At 36.0% G+C, this 20,327-nt stretch overlaps 3 protein-coding genes across 3 annotated transcripts; 2 read left to right on the top strand and 1 right to left on the bottom strand.

The window, feature by feature from the left end:
* The first annotated feature begins 4,917 nt into the window (after positions 1–4,917).
* Positions 4,918–6,330, top strand: LOC132045353 (heavy metal-associated isoprenylated plant protein 28-like). Its single transcript, XM_059435931.1, has 3 exons — positions 4,918–5,403; positions 5,811–5,883; positions 5,987–6,330. The coding sequence occupies exons 1-3, from the start codon at positions 5,392–5,394 to the stop codon at positions 6,184–6,186; spliced, it is 285 nt and encodes a 94-aa protein (XP_059291914.1). The 5' UTR covers positions 4,918–5,391; the 3' UTR covers positions 6,187–6,330.
* Positions 6,331–7,567: 1,237 nt separating this feature from the next.
* LOC132045347 (uncharacterized) lies at positions 7,568–13,187 on the top strand. The gene is made up of 5 exons (XM_059435912.1): positions 7,568–7,798; positions 8,647–8,989; positions 9,497–9,768; positions 9,973–10,169; positions 12,539–13,187. The coding sequence occupies exons 1-5, from the start codon at positions 7,609–7,611 to the stop codon at positions 12,971–12,973; spliced, it is 1,437 nt and encodes a 478-aa protein (XP_059291895.1). The 5' UTR covers positions 7,568–7,608; the 3' UTR covers positions 12,974–13,187.
* A 475-nt stretch (positions 13,188–13,662) lies between these two features.
* On the bottom strand, positions 13,663–15,836 carry LOC132045358 (AT-hook motif nuclear-localized protein 7-like). Its single transcript, XM_059435939.1, has 4 exons — positions 15,759–15,836; positions 15,107–15,238; positions 14,414–14,560; positions 13,663–13,806 (listed from the first exon to the last, which is right to left on the bottom strand). Exons 1-4 carry the CDS (start codon positions 15,834–15,836, stop codon positions 13,663–13,665), a joined length of 501 nt encoding a protein of 166 aa, XP_059291922.1.
* Positions 15,837–20,327: the final 4,491 nt, after the last annotated feature.

Below are 20,327 nucleotides of genomic sequence, written 5' to 3' on the forward strand. Positions count from 1 at the left end.
GGCGATCTTGTCGGCCTCGAGACTCGGTTGTCGGTCGTGGCGGCCTCGCTCGCCAACGACGGTTCTCTCGACAACCGCGTCGAGCTCGGGCGGTGGCTGCTTCGACCGCCGGCTCGACTCTCCCCTCGCTTACCAAGAAGGTGTTGATATTTCTCCGTCTCCCGGCCCGGGCACGAGCTTGGCCCTTGAGGTCGTCTATCTCGTGTTGGGCACGGATGAAGGCCTCGTTGACCAGCACCACACTCTGCAGATAAGACAAACCAAAGGCCTTATATAGGCGAGGAAGAGGGAACGGTTACCGAGGGTGACCAATCGCGCGAGGCGCCGCGTGTCCCCATCATTAATGAGAGGCGACGTGGCGTAACGTGCAAAAGGCGGTTGGCAGAGGCGTTACGTGGTCATTCCCGCCAAAATTTAAAGATAAGAACGAGCTGGCCGAGTCACCGGTTTCTAAGGTTATTCACTTCCCGTTATCCCGATGGATCGGCATGACGAGAAGTGAGGGGCTATCTGTATACGGGGAAAACCGGACATAACGTAAACCAATGAAGTGAGGGCCGAGGCAAGGAAGATGGGAACGTGCCTGATGATATTCGAGCTGAACCGGAGTTGAACCGGAGGAGCGCTCATACCGGAGTTGAACCGGAGGAGCGCTTATACCGGAGTTGAACCGGAGGAGCGCTTATACCAGAGCTGAACAAGGGTGCCATTCGGTCCCATGTGGCCGTCGGCCCGTATGGTCGTTGGACCGGTATAACCGTTGGTCCGGGTGGTCGTTGGTCCGGTACAGCCGTTGCACGTGAGCCGCGCGTCAGTAGTGTCCTGTCACGGTCGGCTACCAACCATGCGTGTGTCAGACGGCGCCGTCAGTCTAATCCCACCAAATCCGTTCAGAGCTGTCCTTGTTGTTATTATTTTATTCAACTCACATTGTACAGAGCCCATGGAGGCAGCACTATAAATATGGGACATCCCCCTCCTTTGGAGGGGGTTGGCTCCTTTACATTTCAAGAACATTTGTAAGAAAAGAATCTCATATACTTACTCTCCCTTTCATTTATTCGGCCAAGGCCGTCCTCTTTCAAGAATTATTGCTAATCATATAATACATTGCTCACAAACGTCTGCATCTTTGGCTGCTTCATTGGAGAGCCTTCCGATCTCTATTTCCTTTATCTAGCATACGTCAAGAACAAAGCACATATCCTATACCCACTTACAAATTCAATTGATTATCCAATTTCGGGGTAAACAGATTCAGTATTAGATCATCATCTTATGTTATTCAATCATGCTTTAATAAGCAAGTATGAGTGTGTGGGGATGTTAATTAAGTGATCCACATTGATTGAGAGATGATGATTTTTTATATGGTTTGAATAATTTTCATCTCATGAGCTAATTTTAAGATTGAGTTAATGTTGACCATATCAGATATGATTTTATTGTCAGATATGATTTTATATATCCTTTAACTATGCGGCATCACATCTTTAATATTGTGGAAGATATGACTCGATATTGTGCAAGATATATAGCTAGAATCAAGCTTGTAATTATGTAGGTATTTGTGTATAAATAGTCTCTAGTTCATGAATTGTAGATCACAACATATATGGAACACTTTTCAATCTCTTCTGATTTATCAATATTTATCATGGTATCAGAGCCTAATTTTTTATTTTTTTAACTGAAATTGTTCTACTTCTTATACTTTGTTGCTATTTGATTTCTATCATCAAGTTATCTTTTCTCTCTACCCAATGGAGTCACATTCTCATGATATTTTGTCTACCAAATTTGATGGAAAAAACGATTTTATGTGGGAATTTCATTTTCGTATCTTTGTTCAAGGGAAAAGCTTGTTTGAAATGTTGGATTGATCAACAACTAAGCCATACAAAGATAAGGAAAAACAAGTTTGGCATGCTAACAATGCTCGTGTCATTTCGCGGATCCTCAATTCCGTACACGTAGATGTTGCACTCTCATGAGATGAAATCAGCATTTGGACACGCAATTTCATCTCATGATTGCATGATTTTGGATTCCAAATCATGATTTCAAATTTTTTAAAATGTAAAATTTGACCCATAAGTTTATTTGTTAAAATAGATTTATAAGTTCGTATATATATTTACCAATCATGTTTATCAACCATTTATATCAAATATTAAAATATCTACAAGTTGGTAGTATATTTATAACAAATTTACTCTTACCAACTATGTGAGAGGATTATATTAAAAAGTAGTTATACTACAACTCATGTTCAATCTTCCATTTTATTGAACTAAAATTTGATCAATTGATGTTGTATTTTTTAGAAAGGCGTTCTAGACTTCTAGTAGCGTATTTATTTTGTTATGAACTATGACTTACTCTTTTGATAAGATTGTATAAGAATTGGAAAAATTTTGATGGTTTTCACAACTTATGGGTTTTTATATCTATAAAAACAAATACAACTTAAGAAATCTAAATTGCATGTCCAAACAAAATTTCAACTTCAAATCATCATGATTTTATCTCATGATTTCAAATCATGTCCAAACGGCTCCTTAGTCTGCGTCTATTCAATCTGGCATTGGAGATGTTGAAGCATCTCGAAAAGGTATATGCTAAATGTAACCATCTTAATGCAATCTTCAAAATGAAGAACCTTGGTAGGTTAACATATTTTTTGGGTTTGGAAGCTAAATATTTGCAGGATGGTATCATGCTCAGCCAAAGGAAGTATGCGGAAGATCTTGTTACACAAGCATGTCTCAGTGATCATAAAGTAGCAAAACCCCCACGGAGATCTATGTGAAATACAAAAATGACGATCAACGCTATACTAGAGGCTCATTGGTTGTCTAATTTATTTGACAATAACAAGACCGGACATCTCTTATCCAGTTCAAGTCTTGAGTCAATTTGTTGCAAATCCATCCCAACATCAAATTTCTGCTCTCGTCAGGATCATTCGCTATATTCGGTGTACAATCATTCGAGGTTTATTCTTTCATTCATCATCGTCTCTAAACCTCGAAGGATGTGCATATGCAAATTGGACAGGATGCCAAATTCTCAGAAGTCTACAATAGGATGGTGTATGTTGATCGGATCATCACTTGTCTAATGGAAGTGTAAGAAACAGTCAAGAATCTCAAAATCGTAAACGGAGGTAGAATATAGATCAATTTCAGCTACTCGCGTTAAAATTGTATGGATACGTCGTTGTTGGCAGAACTTCATATTCCTGTCGATCGCGCCACTACGTTACGTGCTGACAATGCAAGTGCAATACAGATAGCAACAACTCCGGTCCGCCACGAAAATACAAAGCACATCGAAGTGGACTGTCATTATATTCGTGAACTTGTTGTTGATCAAGTCATCAGTCTTCAACATATCACTTCACATGATCAATTGACAGATTTGTTCACAAAAGCTATGACAAGGAGTCGGCACCAATTCCTATTATCCAAATTAATGCTTCTTGATATGTAGCATAAATTTGAGGGGGGGGGGGGTTGGTTGTTGACCATATCAGATATCATATTAGATATGATTTTATTGTCAGATATGATTTTATATATTTTTTAATTATGCAGAATCACATCCTTAATATTGTAGAAGATATGACTCGATATTGTGCAAGATATACATCTAGAATTATGCCTGTAACTATGTAGGTATTTGTGTATAAATAGTCTATAGTTCATGAATTATAGATCACAAAATATATAGAACACGTAGCAATCTCTTATGATTCTTGATTTATCAGTAGTTATCAGTTAAAGTCAATGATTATTTCTTATCGAAAGCAATTAACAAACGATGTCGCGTATGACTAATAACAAATGAGGTTTTCTTTTTCGAGAGCCTCGTTGAAAGGAAAGCAAATGAAGAGACGATGAATCAAACCTCTGAAAGAGTAGTAGTTATTTCATATTTGGAGAGACAATATTGAGAACGGTCATGAGCAATTCAAATGTTGAAATTCCCGAGGACATGAAAATGGAATTAGTGATCAAGAAAGGAGAAACAACAAAGCACCTTGACCAAAAGAATTGAATTTAAAACAGAAAAAAAAACACCAAAGATCCAGATTGGATTCCGACATAATACTCCTTAATTAGCAATCCCCACACATAGCTCCTTGAGATGCATGGAAAGACACAATGGGATCTTCTGTCTTCCTGCACATATAGCTTTTGTCTTGTTCCCTTATGATTGGACATATGACCAGTTTAACATATCTTTCCAAAATCAGATGTTAAAGATAGAGCTAGCTTGTTGGAACTACGAAAATCAATTATACATATCAGGGTTGTTTGGTAACTGGCTAGAGTTATGTAGCTATTATTTATGCCGATTTCAATTATTAATTCCTGTATAATATAAATTGGCTTATAATTGTTTTATTTATGTGGAATTGTAAACTAATAACCAAACATATATATATATTTGGTATATTGAATTTTATACGAAGAGGCTAAAAAATTATCAAACATGATGTTAGTTATGCTAGCTTTAATACATGAACAATTCTCTTTCCAACCAACAATCAAAACAACTATTTAGTTTTATATCCAAGTAAAGTTTATGTATATACATAAAGAGAAACACCTCTGTTAAGCAATAAAACTTGCCTCTTTTAGTAGTTTATTTGCTTAGACCGTCTAGGTAGCTTTAATTCATTTCCTCTTTTTTTTTTTTTTTGTTGGTTCTCCCCACAAAGAGAAACCATACCATAGGTTAATTTAAAAAAGATAAATCACATAGCAAGTTTTTTATTAAAAAAAAAAAAAAAAAAAAAAGGGGAAAAGAGACTGCGTAGAGAGAGGAATTAAAAGCAAAGTTGGACTCGTCAAAGGCCAATCATTGGGAATGTTTCTTAACTAACGCTCACATTGCTTTAGGCAGAGAGAGAGAGGGGACCTTTGAAGATCGAGCTGCTTTCACCATTCTGCAAACTTATAACTACCATTACTATTTTGTCATTTAGTATATAGTAGTAGTAATAGTAGTAGAAGAAGAAATTAAAAGCCGTGATCTGGATCTCGATCATAGCACATTTCTTGTTTGTTAGTTTTCCTTGAACCCTTTAATTTGCCTTGCGATCTACTGATTCTTTTAATAAAGCAAAGCAAGACCAAAAAAGAAAGCAGATCATTCCCATCACCAAGATTCACTTTGTTGTTTATTCCCTTATTCCCCCTACTTTTATTCACATATATATAAGTTGCCTCTCTTGCTATGTCTTTCATCCATTGTTTATTCGTTTGTGCCGTTTTCCAGTGTACACATTCCTAACTGTATCATCAATATAATATATCATATATATCCTTTTTTCTCTTTGTTGCTTGTCCCTCCATTTGCTTAGCCACTCCATCAATCACCATGAACATGGAGGTTTGTACTAGGATATTTTTTGCTTTGGTCACAATAAAACTTCTGGCTGTTTCCTTAACATATTGTGCTCTTGAAATTATGAGAGTCCAAAAATTACCATAATGTTCATTGAATTTTTAGTGTTTTCCGCACATATATCCATATTCTTATGTCGAAAATACCGGGTTCAATTAAAACTAGTGAATATGGACTAGGTGCGCCGTGCGAATACGCCTTTGGTCCATGTTCTTAACTAATGATGATTAGGGAGGTTTTAGATTTCCTGCTGTTTTTGTTTATGACCACACATTGTACTCTTGTTTTGCCACCCCTGACAAATTAGCTAGCTGGTTCTTTGTTTGTAGCAATAAATAATTAACTACTACTTCGAAATGAATAATCTGAGTTTATTATTTTCTTTATGGCAGACAGTTGAATTGAAGGTAGAGATGGTAGGAATACATGAGAAAAGACTGCGCAAATGCCTGTCAAAATTAAAAGGTAATCATTTTTTATTCAGTTCATTTATTCTCTCTTCAAATTTCCTACAAGGCAAATAAATAAATTGATTGTGATATTTTTGTGGGGAAAAAAATGACTACAGGAATAGAGAAAGTGGAAGTGGATGGGAACGGTCAAAAAGTGGTGGTGACAGGGTATGCACACAGGAACAGAATACTAAAAGCAATAAGGAGGGGCGGTCTAAAAGCAGAATTCTGGTCTGCTCAAAATGAGCTCCTTCAAGCTTACGCTGCATCTGCTTCTCACTCTTCTTTCAGATTTAACAACTTCTCCTTCTTCTAGCTTTACACACTTGAATACTACTGTTTAATTTGTTCTTCTTGAATACCATTTTGTTCCTTTTTTTTTTTTTTTTGTTCTTTTCCTGGTTTTAGGAAGCAGTGTATACAAAGAATGAAATGGAAGAGTTTAGGATTTAGTTTGATACACAGTGTTTGTTACATTAAGTCCAACTTTATGAGCAACGATGGATTAGTTTTCGAGTAATTTATGTAACAGTTGAAGTTATATATACTATCAACTTAATGGTTATTCGGTTGCTTTTTATTGCAATCATATTTAAATCAACCGGTGTCTGGAAGCATTGTTTGTCGAGATTAATTTGGATTCACACCGTAAAAAGCACAGTATGGAATTTTACCATTCATCAAAAGAGGCTCTATTCCTAGAGTTCAAACTCAAAATCTCTAAGTCACGATGAAGGATAGCTAACTACTCTAACGCACCTCTTGGCGGTATATGAAAGATGCAACGCAAGAGCTTCTCAAAGGTAACTAATCCTAGCAGTACTCTTGTATCATCACACTTAATTTCAAAATTTTGATGAGATCCAAAACATTTTAAAGTGAAATGCAACATGAGGGATAAAGAATTTTTTTCAAAAAGATCTCGAAAGTATGATATGTATATCAAGAAGGTTATCAAGGTTTATATTATTTTAGTAGTAGCCTAGTAGTAATATACAATTACTCCCTCTGTCCCAATTTGTTGACACTTTTTACTTTTCGAGAATCAAACTTTTTAATTTTGATTGTGTATTTGAACATAAATTCTCTAAAATTTTCATATTTGAAAACTACGTAAAAAGTACTACAAGTCACTATAATTAATAACTTAAAAAATTTAAAAGACATATGAAAAAATTACGATCAAAGAACAATTTATTTGACTCTCAAAAATTGAAAAGTGCCAAATAAATTGGGACAGAGGGAGAAGTAATGAAAATACCCCACGTAAAAGCTGTAAATTCCACCATTACTCGATTTCTCCATTCTCATACGTAACTAAAAAAAAAAGGTTAGAAATACAAGAAGAGTATGCCAAGACGAAACAGCAATTGGTGGGATTCAACGTGACACAAATATACTACGTGCTAGCGGTACATGGAGCCAACTAATGGGTTAGTCTCTCCCTCAATATATAAAATGATTAATAATTTGTCACGCAAGTAACATGCCTTTTATATCTTCAAAACTTATTGAAAATAATTTTATATTAATTCTAGACTAGATTATCAATTCAATTTTTTTAATAATAGCATAATAATATAACTTATTGTAACATGTAATATCTCTCAGCTCAGCTGCGGGAGATTGAGATTAGTAAAACTAACAAACAGCGACTGAGAATCGGAGTCTCCAGCAAAGGCAAAAGTCAGTGCTGATATTTGGGGAAAGCGATAGCCATTAGGAGTAGAGAGAAATAATGCATCTGAGTGAGGAGGAAGGGATAGAGAATAATAGTTTCGTGGTGACAGGTGGACTTGGCTTTGTAGGGTCGGCGCTTTGTATTGAGCTTGTTAGAAGAGGTGCTCGTCTTGTTAAAGCCTTTGATCTTCGTACCCATTCTCCTTTCTCCCCTCTACTCCTTCATCACGGTGTTCATCTCATCCAAGGTAAGGGATTCTTTTCTTGTATGCTAAAATGAGTCAACTTTCTTGTTTTGATCTGATTCTTGCTCAAAAATAAAAAGTTTCCCTTTTTGCTTATGAATTTTAAGATTGGTTTCATTTGGCGGACTAAACTCTCAATTCCGATCAATATAAGTAATAAAAGGACCATGAAAGGAGATGGGTTGGTGAAAAGATGCCAGCTTTAAGGGATATTGATCTGATTGTTGCTAAAAAAATGTTTCTTCTCCATTTATTTAGTGATTAAGTGTATAGACAAATGAAGTTGGTAAAATGGATTAGGAATGGTCTCATTTGGCGGACTAAAAGTAATAAATGGACCATGAGAAGAGATGGGTTAGTGAAAAAATGTCAGCTTTAAGGGGTATTGGGATAAAATGAATCTAAATAGAGCAGAACGGATAAAGTCATTCGGAGATAGTCAATCCCAACTTAATTTGGTGAGGAACTTGTCTGCGTTTGCAAATTGAAGACTACTACTCCCTCTGTCCCACTTTATGGGTGTTTGACTTAGCACAAAGTTTAAGAATGAAAGTGAAGTCTTTTGAAACTTGTCATCTAAAATAAGTTAGATATTTGTGTGGCTGCAAGACCATCTCATTAAGGGTAAAATAGGAAATTAAAGTCAAATTGTTATTAAATGTAGAAAGGTTTCATTCTTTTTGGGACTGACTAAAAAGGAAAGAGTGTCATATAAATTTGGATTGAACGGAGGGAGTAGTTTATAGTCCGCTTGTTATGATTGCCAAACCTGATGATACAATAATCACTATTTCACCGAGTCCTGTAGTGTTTTCTGCAGCAGCTCAATTTGCTTGGTTTTCAAATTTCAGGGGATATAACAGACAAACAAGATGTTCAGAAAGCACTACGAGGAGCAGATTGTGTTTTCCATCTTGCTTCCTATGGCATGTCGGGGAAAGAAATGCTCCAATATAGTCGTGTTGATGAGGTTAATATAAATGGAACCTGCCACATTATTGATGCTTGCCTTGACCATCGGATTAAGAGGCTTGTTTATGTGAGCACACCTAATGTTGTTTATGGTGGCAAGGAAATTGTTAATGGCAATGAAAGCCTACCTTATTTCCCTATAGATGACCATGCTGATCCATATGGACGCAGCAAATCCATTGCCGAACAATTAGTCCTAAAGAGCAATGGTCGTCCCTTCAAGTAAGTAATCTTTTCAGGAACATTTTCATTCACAATGCACCCGTAATATTTCCTGTGGATGTATGCTACACAATGTAATAGAAACTAGTAACCCCTCAAGAGCTGTTTGGCTTTTTCAATTCTGTTACCTGGTTCCGGAATCATAACATGATAGTAATGGTATTTCTTTAATTTTTTACTTCTGTATTATGCAATATTTTGGTAAAATATATACAAAAAGGAAAATGCAACATGCTCCAAAGGTGTCTTTTTATTATTAAAAGCACTTTGATATCACTTCCACATATCTTCACTTACTTCCTAATGGATACAACCAGCTTTTAAAATAAATGAAATATGTAGATTTTGTACCCAAACCCCCTACATCTCTACTTATTTACCTGTGTATAATGTGTGTGTATACAAATATTTATGGTGGTTCACATCTAGAACTGTAGCTTGATGTTTGTATTGACATAATTTATATGGTTGTTTTCACTCTTCTCTGCATGTATGTTCATTGCAAAGTAAGAAGAATGGGAAATGCCTTTATACATGCGCAATTCGTCCAGCTGCTATTTATGGGCCAGGTGAAGAAAGGCACCTGCCGAGGATCATAACTCTTGCAAAGTTAGGTCTGCTTCCCTTTAAAATAGGTTCACCAAATGTGAAATCAGATTGGGTGTACATGGACAATCTTGTATTGGCGCTTTTATTGGCTAGCATGGGACTTTTGGATGACATCCCTGGTAGAGAAGGGCATCCAATTGCTGCTGGTCAGCCTTATTTTATATCAGATGGTAACTACTCCTTCGCTTATATTTGTTGTGTCGGATTGTGAAATCTTGTATTGGACCGAGTAGAGGTGTAATTACTGGTTAAGATTGTGTTTTTAGAATAATCCAAAGACTTTAGCATAACTAGTTGCTTATTAGAGTAAAAAAGTTTCTAAAAGGTTGTTACTTACCCCATCACCTTCCTTCATGGTTGATCTTGTATTGCAGGTTCTCCCATCAACAGTTTTGAGTTCCTTCGCCCTTTACTGAAAAGCCTGGATTATGACCTACCAAAGACATCACTAGCTGCCTCTCATGCTCTTCTTCTGGGAAAACTTTTCTGGGCTTTCTACTCCTTCCTGTATCCCTGGTTAAATTGTAGGTGGCTTCCTCAACCTCTGATCCTTCCTGCTGAAGTTTATAAGGTTGGTGCTTCATCTTCGAATCCATTGTTGCTTCTTTTATTCATATGAATAGGCTTCACTGGCTTTTCTGGGAAACTTTCTCAAAATTAGATAGGGATGAATGGTTCTCTTGTTATGGCAATTATCCTGAATAAGTGATCGCTTTCTTCTTTCCCCTGGATCCTTTTTCAGGTTTTTTATTGCCTACATATTTTCCAAGAGTTACATGATGAACTTGAAACTTTGTTGACCTGTTAAAGTGTATAGAGATTAGGGGTGTCAATTGGGCGGGTTAGAATGGGTTGGTATAACAAATGGGTCCTGACCCAACCCGCCCAAAGAATACTTGGGTCAAGATGGGTTGAGCAACGGGTTATAACCCAGCCCGCCCAACACAGAGGCATCCTTCATTGTGTATACAAGGACATCAACCAGATTTTATTATTAACACAGAACAGGAAATACTTTCGGATTTCCAGTTTTAACTATAATTCTACTCAGTAATTTTTTTGCAGCTTATTTAACCTCTAGCTTTTTCAGGTCTTATTATGCATAAGATATGGTGTTTTATGTATGCTTCTTTTTGACATAATAAATGAACTCTCATGATTTGTCAAAAACCAAAAACAAAACAAAATCAATTGAATGATACTAATAACATTAGCTAGACAAAACTTACATTGTTGAGTCATTATGGTTTTCTAATATCATTTTTTTTGTTTTGATCTCTTAATTTACTCGTCATTCATATAATTCTTTTAGTAGCATTTTTGTCAGAATAAATATACATTTTAAGTGTTGAGGCTTCTACTATGTGAGTTTCATTATTATATAAAACTATTTCCTATGTATGTAATCCTTGGCATATTATACAGTAGTAATTACCATTCTTAGTGAAATTATAAGTTAGAAACTAAGTTACTCTGACTCGCCTATAAAGTCGTCAGGTGCGTGTCAAATCCTTCAAAAGTAGCGTATTTTTGGAGGATCTGACACGGGTGCGGCAACACTTTCGAAGAGTCCGAGTAACTTAGGCTAGAAACATGTTGTTGTAATTGGAATATTGTTCGATATTAATAGAATATATAAACTTATCGCACATGTGAAAATTGGGAAGTAAACTAAAGACTTCGGTAGCTCCTGAAATCAGTACTATTTCTTTTAATGAGTATAACGGACTTAAGAAGTCCACTAAAAAATAATTTCATATTATTGATAGTTTTATCAAAGAAAATTAAAATTTTTATGAAGCATTTAATAAATCTCCTTTTCCAAATCATATAGCAATAATTTAATCAGTATCAAATTAATAAGGGGACTTCCTGAACATCCAAATGACTTATTTTTGGGACTTGTTAGATGCTCTCTGTCATTGAGCTTTTGGTCCTTGAACTCTATGCCAGATATTATTCATTTGCTTTATGAGCAATTTCAGCCCAGTGGATTGGGTTGTGTCCTAACCCGTTGGGTTAAATCTCTCTAACCCGCTCTTTCCCCGGGTCGAAATGGGTTATACATATTTTGACCCATCTGCTTTTCACTCTTTAACCCAACCTGTTTAATCTTTGGTGGGTTGGGTTCAGAATTGCCACCTCTAATAGAGATAAATCTATTCTCACTGTAGGGCTGGAACAAGGGGGATGGGGTTGGCAGGGGCCACAGCGCCCCTTTTACTACTAATACTTCCTCTTAGAGTTTTCATTGACTTTTTTTTCCTTTGCTTTCCTTTTAGATTAATAGATAATGATTCCTGTCATTTCTTGTATTTCAGTTGAACACATACTTTTTGGAGAATGAATTTATTTTTACTAAAAAAACGTACTTACAGTTTCCTTTTTGATGAGATTCTCTCTCATTCCCCAATTCTCTGTGCCATTCACTTCGATTTTCCTTCTTTTCTAAGTTTTGTAACTTTTAGATTATTGTAATTCTTGCCAATAAATAGTTAATTTACTGTGTTAATTCGCATTAGTTAATTACTTTGTGCAATTTTATTCTAGATGAATGACTTTAAATTACTCATGATACCATAAACCGGTTATATGTATCTTTCCACCTAGTTTTACTTTGTTTATGGCAACTTTTACTATTATCGAATTGATAATAGATCTATTACTCGTGCATATCTACTTAGGCAAATGTCCCAGATTTTTTTCCTTTGTCTATGAATCGACTTTATTGGTCAAAAACTGCCCACTGGTTAGATAACCTAATTGTTTTACCTTGCTTGAGACTTGTTCCTTCCAGTCATTTTTTTCCGACTTCTCCCTGTTCACAGCAGATGTTCAAATCTGTCAAGCAATAGTGAACTCTCTGTGGTCATGGACACAACATTTTCCTCTAGAAAGAGGTGGAATTCTAGTTGATATTTGGTTTTCTGCTTGTACTAGGTTGGTGTCACTCATTACTTCTCATTCCTAAAAGCAAAGGAGGAGCTTGGATACGTCCCAATGGTGAGTTATAAGGAGGGCATGGCTGCAACCATCGCATATTGGCAAGAAAGAAAAAGGAGGAGTTTGGATGGACCTACAATATGGGCATGGCTGTTTTGTGTGATTGGAATGTCATCATTGTTTGCTGCTGCATACCTGCCCGATTATGGACCCATTCCCTTTATTAGAGCAGTTCACCTCTTCTTCTTTCCCTCTATGTTGGTATTGAAATTAATGTTTGTTCTAGCGGCTGCTGCACATTTAGGTGAAGGTATATATGCATGGAATCTTGCAAAAAGAATAGATCCTGCAAATGCAAGAGGGTGGTTTTGGCAAACATTTGCTTTGGGTTTTTTCTCCCTACGATTACTACTGAAGAGAGCTAAAAAGTAGGATTACCATATTTCTTTGTCTGACTTTAACTATGAAGCAAGTAGTCGCAATCACATCAAGTTGAGAAATTGTGACCAGTTTCCAATACTTTCCTCAATGTTTTTCTCCTTGTTTTTTTATCTCAGGGAACTATTCTTTATTTTGTATAATATTTGACTGCAATGAGTTCAAATGGACCGACTTGGTCAATAAGGATTCATATTGTTGACCTCAACTTGCTTGGAATTGGCATAATTGTTGTTGTTGGGATTGAGGCGACCATACGCATACAAGGATTGTCATGTCGTAGTGAAAGAGTAGAGAACCGCACGAAGATCTTATTATTAGACAGCTTCCAGGAGGAATTTTTCATACTTCATTACCAGAATGTGCGAGTTATCATCTGAGACAAGTAGTACTAATACTTCTTTTCATTTCTTTTTTGTCTTTGCCCTTCTGATTATCAAGTGTTTTGAGTGCAAGGTTAGAGCATCCAAAGGGGAAAAAAGGTACTTGTACATATATGATTTTTGAACTCAGATCTTAGTGAACCCCATTGACAATATGGTGTGAAACAAAATAAAAATCCTATCATATATTGGAAATAGACTGACAAGAAAAGTTCTACAAAAAAAAAAAAAAACCAGTGGTATCAGCAGTAAACAATGGCAGTACCCAATTTTACAACAGCACAAAAGAAAATCAGCGCGTCAGCACATTGTAGTGTCATGTAACGGTTGGCTGTTGACTTCACTCACTTCGCCAGGATTGGCCTTCACTGGTGCAGGCGACACTTCGTCAGGCTTTGACTTGGAATCTTCTTTACCATCTAGAGTGACACTGGCAACAATAACCTAGAACAGAAGCCGCCCAGTCAAGAGTTTATGCAAAACAGAACTGCATAACATATGGTGCTGAAACACATGCAGCCTAGATAACGTAATGAACAAATGCCAGAATTGATTCCAGAGACAGTGTATTCTTTTGATACTATTCCAGAAAGACTCAATTCAGGTTTCGGGAGAGTCGGAATATCATTGATTCTGATCTTCCCATAAATTGAAGGGGTAACTGTGGGATGGCATGCCGTATAAGATAGCAAATGCACTTGCAATATATTTTCGATTAAATGTGAGAGAGAGAAACAATGAGCCCATCAAACCCTTTCAGGATTCACATGCAAATATTTGCTTTCGTATAGTCGGAAGAAGAGAACATAACTCCGCCAGTGAAAAGGAGTAACTCTCAGAACTTGAAAATAAACAGAAGAACAAGACACAAAGGTAAGGACAAGAACAATACAAATGTAGAAAAAATACACGAAACTCCGCTCGTCCTGATCTACGAAAGTTTCCTCAACTAATACATATTTAGCAGTAGAGCTTTATGGGACATTTTAAAAAATGGTAGAGACAAGCTGGAACTGCATAAAATGATCTTTGGAGACAAAAGCGTGCAAACCTGGACTTGATCTGCCGCAATTAGTTCACCCGCCACAGAACCTACTACAATTGATCCATCTGCAGAGAAAGTCATTAGGTCTAATCCACCTATCCATCCATCTTCCCACATGAATGAACCATTTAGAGACATTACACGAAACAGTCCCTACAAGAGGCGAACATCAGAGGAAGGATAAGCATTCCGGAAGAGTAAAACAAAAGCACATGTGATCAGTAGAAGTGAAATTTCGAAAGAATGCGTCACATAACTTCAGACACAGAAAGGAGTTGAGAACACATTTAGATTCACAGCCTGCCATATGAACTGTGTCTCATTCCATTTGACCTGTTTCATCTCCACGCTAATCCTATAGTTCTATACTTTTCTACTAATATGTAGATCTCTTGACAATCTAAAAAGGTTCATGACAAATCCCCGACCTAATTCAAGAACACCAACATGTCTAGGACTATTGCCCAACTAGTTTGTATTGCCTATACGAATCTTTTACTTCCATCACGCTTTGTTTTTTTATGCATTAACAATTGAATGAAAATTTAAAATGGGGATGAACTTCCATTTCCTCAGTCTATAAAGTAAATTTTAAAAGTGCATAGACAAACCAAAAGGCTTTGATGAGTGTTATGGCAGGCATAGTGGCACCATAAAAACTAAATCAATAAGAATTGGAAAGCAATGCTTGGGAAAAACCTCATGTTTTGTCTTTTCGCCACATGTTCGAGGTTTCTCAAGTGTCACTCTGGATAAGTTACCAGTCGCAGATATGACAGTAACAGTTCTTGTACTATGCATAGTGAATTTCACTAATTTTTCTGCTATGTTCTGAAAAAAGAGATCATAAAAACTAGCAAAATCATTACTAATGCCTGCAATGTAAATATCTGAAATTCATCATAACAATTTATGCTATCCAAATACAAGGCCCTAGAGAATTCAAACTAAAATGATAAAAATTAGAAACATCAATGCTGCCATGCAACTAAAATATCTGAAACCCAATTTGTGATATCCACAAACAAAAGAAGGTGAAATCCAAAAGTCAAATATATATGGCATGCACCTCTGTCAAAAGTTAAAATGGACGAATTAAATTAGTTACCAAAAAGTCAATCATCCTGTATCACAAGGCATATACATATACCGAGGATAAAGTTTAACTAAGAAAAAGAAGGGCAGAATCACCTGTTAATAAGTCAAAATCAATTAATTAGAGCTCCAGGAGTGTGGTTTTCACAACTATTACTTACTCCGTTTAGTTGAGTGAAGAAAACCCTCTGTAAAAATAGGCAAGGATAGGGGTTCTTTGGTTTGGAGTGTAAGTATTGGTGTGTAAAGCCCACACAAAAGCATTTTCTGGTGCAATCACAATGTTATTGGACTCAATATCAGTCTGTAAATCAAAACATGGAAGAACTACCATCTTTTGCTTTTAAAGATTCTACTCTACAAGACTTAAGAGATGCAACTTCATAAAAGTTTTCTTATGCACACTTTACAGCTTATGTGTTTTATTATGTTAGGTTGATTCTTTCTTTGTTCAAATGATTGAAAACTTGATGCCTTGAAGCCTTCTGAGATATTCCAACTAATGATCTTGGATATGTATGCCTGGACTCCGGAATGTGACTACTCTCCACTGGGAACTACCCTAGATGCTTTGCATTATGTTTAATGGTCCATTGATCCTTGAGTTCCTTTTAGTGCAATAATTTCCTTTATCAAATAGTGTTTTCTTTACTTGTCTTTGTTGTTCCTTGCTTGAGAACTTCCTAATACACACATATAGCGGACCACACGTTATTTTTATTAGCTTTTGGCGGAAGAACAATCCAGTTTCTACCAGTTCCATACTTCTCTAGCTATACATCTTCTTCGGGTGACCATGGCCGGCCTTTCTTCACCCTAGCCTTATCATAACAAGAAGCTCTCCCTCTTTGCTGCTGCTTCTTAAGAGTTGTTTCTTGAATATCTTTTCTAGGGAACATGAGAGCAAGTTTCTTTTTTCCCTCTTTATAGCTGGAGAAATGAACATGTAATCTTTATTGCGTGATTGCCTTATATTAAAGAGTGGCGTGGGGGTTTAATATAAGTTTAAGTAGATTACGATAAAGGAAAACATGTTCAAAGTTGAAGTTGATTAGTCTTGTTGAGATACTGTTTGCTTGTAATTAGTTTATTGCTTTATTTTGGAGCTATGTTGGAAAAGCATTCTTTTCTCAATTTGAAACATAATTACTTGGTCCTTGTACTGCTTTAACTTTTGTTCCCCTTCTTTTCTCCAAAGGAATCTGAAATTTCAGAATCCGTCATGTAAGACGGACCAGAGGTTCACATACTTTGTATACTGCTGCAAAACGAAGATTGCGACAACGAAGATTTATGGGATTATCAACTTTCACAAACGTATGCATATTCTAATGGTCCACTACCTAAATAGGCTCTCATCCACGGAGCTGAAGAATGTATTATGTAGCAAATATGTATGTTATATATATCATGTACAAGTTTGTATCCTGTATAATTTTGTTCCTCATGTACATATCTATGAATCGTTAATATTTAATTAGTTTGATAGTATAACTTCCCCTTTAATAATGTTGCTTAACAATTTAGAAAGTACAATTGGACCTTTTTGGTATCTTATAGTTGTACAAATAACATAAAACATATGCCCGTGCATACCATCTAGTTTGATAAATAAATAATTTTACCAAGAATTGGAACATCTATACTTATGAGTACTATATTAAAAGGATAACAAATTTAATTTATTTTATTATATCAATTTAATAATTTAAAATTATAATTTAGCTATTCAAAAACTACGCAAAAATACTACAAGTTGTAATCTTCTCATATTAATTTGGTGGATTTCAAAATGTTGGTCAAAATTTAAATAGTTTCACTTTTAGAAAAGGAAAGTGGACAGGAATATGGGACGGACGAAGTATTATCTAATGTCCATATATGTTTTAGGGAGAAGTATTCAAAACACACTCCAACTTTGGCCAAAATTGCTATAACACACTCGAAACTACCTCTCTCGGGAGTCCTATGACCCCCCGGACTATTTTTTTGTGTATTATTGAGGGTATTATTGGGTGACGTGGACAAAAAAGTGAGTCCCTCAATATTGGGTATTATTGAGTCCACGTCACCAATAATACCCTCGATAATACACAAAAAAATAGTCCGGGGGGTCATAGGACTCCCGAGGTTGAGTGTGTTATAGCAATTTCGGCCAAAGTTAGAGTGTGTTTTGAACACTTTTCCCTATGTTTTATGTCAGCTCAAACAGTGACCAACCAAGACCAAAGTAATGTAAAAGGAAAAATTACTCCGACAGGGAGGCAAAAGAACAGGTCAAAGAATCTGTTATCTAAAGAACCAACCAATAAACATTCTAAGACACTTGAGCATGCTTTATTGAACTATATATAAGCAATATCAGCATCTATTTAAGGTATACCATTATAATGTTACACCATAGAGACATGAGAGAGATTGTAGGGATTTACCAACAGTTACAGGTTTTGGTTGTGATTTTAGTTTTTTGTTTTTGCTTGTTCTTGGAACCAACGGGTCTGCCTCGAGGTTTCTTCTAGGCAGACGTTGAGGCTGCCCCAGGTTGTGCGGGCACTGAGGCCACTCCAAGGTAGAAAGACACCGAGGCTGCCTCAGGTTGGGAAGCCGCAGAGCAACGCGCCGGGTCGGGCGGGGCACCGAGGCCCGGGTTGGGCGACGCGAGAAACCGCCCGGAGCGACAAAATGGTGGTGGGCGGAGTGGTGGCAGCAGAAGCAACTGCCCCCTGGGACGATAAAATGCTTGTGGGCAAAGTGGCGGAGGCAAAAACAACTACCCCGGGTTAGGCAGCCGCAGAAGCATCTGCCCCTTGTGGCAATAAAATGCTAGTGGGTGGAGTGGTGGCGACGGTAGAATCCTCCACCAATAGGCACGATGGTGAAAAGAAAAGTGGTCCGGCGAGAGGAGATTCTTCACCGATGAGGGCACAACGCATACTCGCAATCATCGGTGTCAGGCCCGCCGGAGAGGCAGCGTCAGCGGCGACAGGGGACTGGTCTGAATTCATCGGTGTGGACATTTTGTATTACCTGAGAAAAGGACCACATAAAAGTTAGTCATCTTTTCTGATCTTAGTAACAAAAACACTCATAAGCTTAATAAAACCTTAAACCAAGAATTAAACTAAATTTACCAAAAATCAAACTAAATTTATCTACTGAATTCTACATTTAGCAACCCAAATGAACAAAGAGAATTTCGCAGTCCAACTGCATAAAACTTGCAAAAGCTACTCCGATAAGTTTTAGCACCATGAGTAATACAGAATTTTCAAAAAAAAAAGAAAAAAACAGATCAAGCAAAATAAAAAATAAAAATTGCTAGAAAAATAGCATAAGACAGAAACAATCAACATTCAAAACTTATCGTTTTATCTTATAGAAAACATGAGAAGATTTGCAGGAAAACCTCAAAAAACATAAGAAAAATAAAAGATCAGAAAAAACTCAAATAATTTTTTTATGCCAAATGCTCTGTTCTCTCTAGTTATTAGTATGATATTCATTTGCTGTAATCTACACTTAGCAAACTCGTGATGAACAAAGAAAATTTTCTCAATTCAAATGTAGAAAATTTGTAAAAGCTACAAATTTTATGTTTAAACTCTATAACTAATGCAGAATTTTCAAACAGATCAAGCAACTAAGAAAAGAGAATTACAGAAGAAACTGTCTAAGACAGAAAAAATGGACATTGAAAAATTATCTTTTTATAATAGGAAAACATAAAAAGATTTACAAAAAACCTTGAAAAACATAAGGAACTAAGAAAACAGAAGGAAAAATAAAGAAAAAAGATTACTTCTCTTACTGAAAATAGTGAAGAACCGCAAGATAGCAAGGACAAGTCAAAGAACAAGAGAGAAAGATTATTTTACTGGTGTAGAATGAACAAATGAAATGTCTATTTATAATTTTTAAAAATGCCAAAATTTTGGAAATTCTTTTTTATTTATTAGGTAAGAAAGTAATTATTTAACTATAGTTTAGTAATGATATGTCTGTATTTATTAATTTAGCATAATGAGTAAATCATTTTCATATTACACACCAAAAACAAATGAAAGAGTAGGTAAGTAACAAGTCGTTTGGTAGAAGGTATAAGGTGGGATAAGAATTTGGGATTGAATTTATCCCCTGCTTGATATGAGGTACAAATTAATCTCAGTATAAAATTATAACAACCTTTGGGATTAAATTATTCCATCTCCCGGATCGGACAACTAATACCAAGATTAGCTATCCTTGGGATAATACTATAAAATGACCATCTTACCCTTGAATCATTGATTAAATTGTGTGCATATTTTTGCTGGTTTTAACTTAGGTTTCAACACATATTTAGCTTCTGATTTTTGTTTAGTTTCTACAAAGATTTTAGCTAAAGTTTCTACACTTTTTTTGCTACAATTTATGCATTGTTTCTGTAATTTTTTGCACAATTTCTGCACTTTTTTGTTCTAGTTTCTTGCACAGTTTCTGCTATTTTTTGCACAGCTTCTGCACTTTTTTGTTCCAGTTTCCTACACAGTTTCTGTAATTTTTTTGCACAGTTTCTGCAAAAAAAATAAAAAAATTGCACAGTTTCTGCAATTTGTGATTCAATTATATCTAACTCATTCAAATATCAAGGTTAAAAACAAAAACTTTATCAAATTTCATCGAACTTCAAACCAAACACATTTTTTTAAAAAGTTAACCATGGTAAGGGTTTAACCTCCCTCCCCCCAACTATAAAAGATCAAAATAAATGGAACCAGGCCAAACTTTTTTTTTTTTGGCACAATTTCTGCACTTTTAAAAAAGAAAAGTGAACAAGTAATATGGG

This window comes from Lycium ferocissimum, unplaced genomic scaffold, assembly GCF_029784015.1.
Source record: "Lycium ferocissimum isolate CSIRO_LF1 unplaced genomic scaffold, AGI_CSIRO_Lferr_CH_V1 ctg653, whole genome shotgun sequence".
In the NCBI taxonomy this organism is placed as follows: Eukaryota; Viridiplantae; Streptophyta; class Magnoliopsida; order Solanales; family Solanaceae; genus Lycium; species Lycium ferocissimum.

Excerpts from the sequence above, each read along its gene's own strand:
- LOC132045353 (XM_059435931.1), top strand. Across the intron at positions 5,884-5,986 it reads ATGCCTGTCAAAATTAAAAG|GAATAGAGAAAGTGGAAGTG; the intron begins GTAATCATTTTT and ends AAATGACTACAG.
- LOC132045347 (XM_059435912.1), top strand. The coding sequence starts at position 7,609 with ATGCATCTGAGTGAGGAGGAAGGGATAGAGAATAATAGTTTCGTGGTG. Across the intron at positions 7,799-8,646 it reads CGGTGTTCATCTCATCCAAG|GGGATATAACAGACAAACAA; the intron begins GTAAGGGATTCT and ends TTCAAATTTCAG. Across the intron at positions 10,170-12,538 it reads TTCCTGCTGAAGTTTATAAG|GTTGGTGTCACTCATTACTT; the intron begins GTTGGTGCTTCA and ends TGCTTGTACTAG.
- LOC132045358 (XM_059435939.1), bottom strand. The coding sequence starts at position 15,836 with ATGGTAGTTCTTCCATGTTTTGATTTACAGACTGATATTGAGTCCAAT. Across the intron at positions 15,239-15,758 it reads TTGCACCAGAAAATGCTTTT|AACATAGCAGAAAAATTAGT; the intron begins GTGTGGGCTTTA and ends CTCTTTTTTCAG. Across the intron at positions 14,561-15,106 it reads GCGAAAAGACAAAACATGAG|GGACTGTTTCGTGTAATGTC; the intron begins GTTTTTCCCAAG and ends CGCCTCTTGTAG.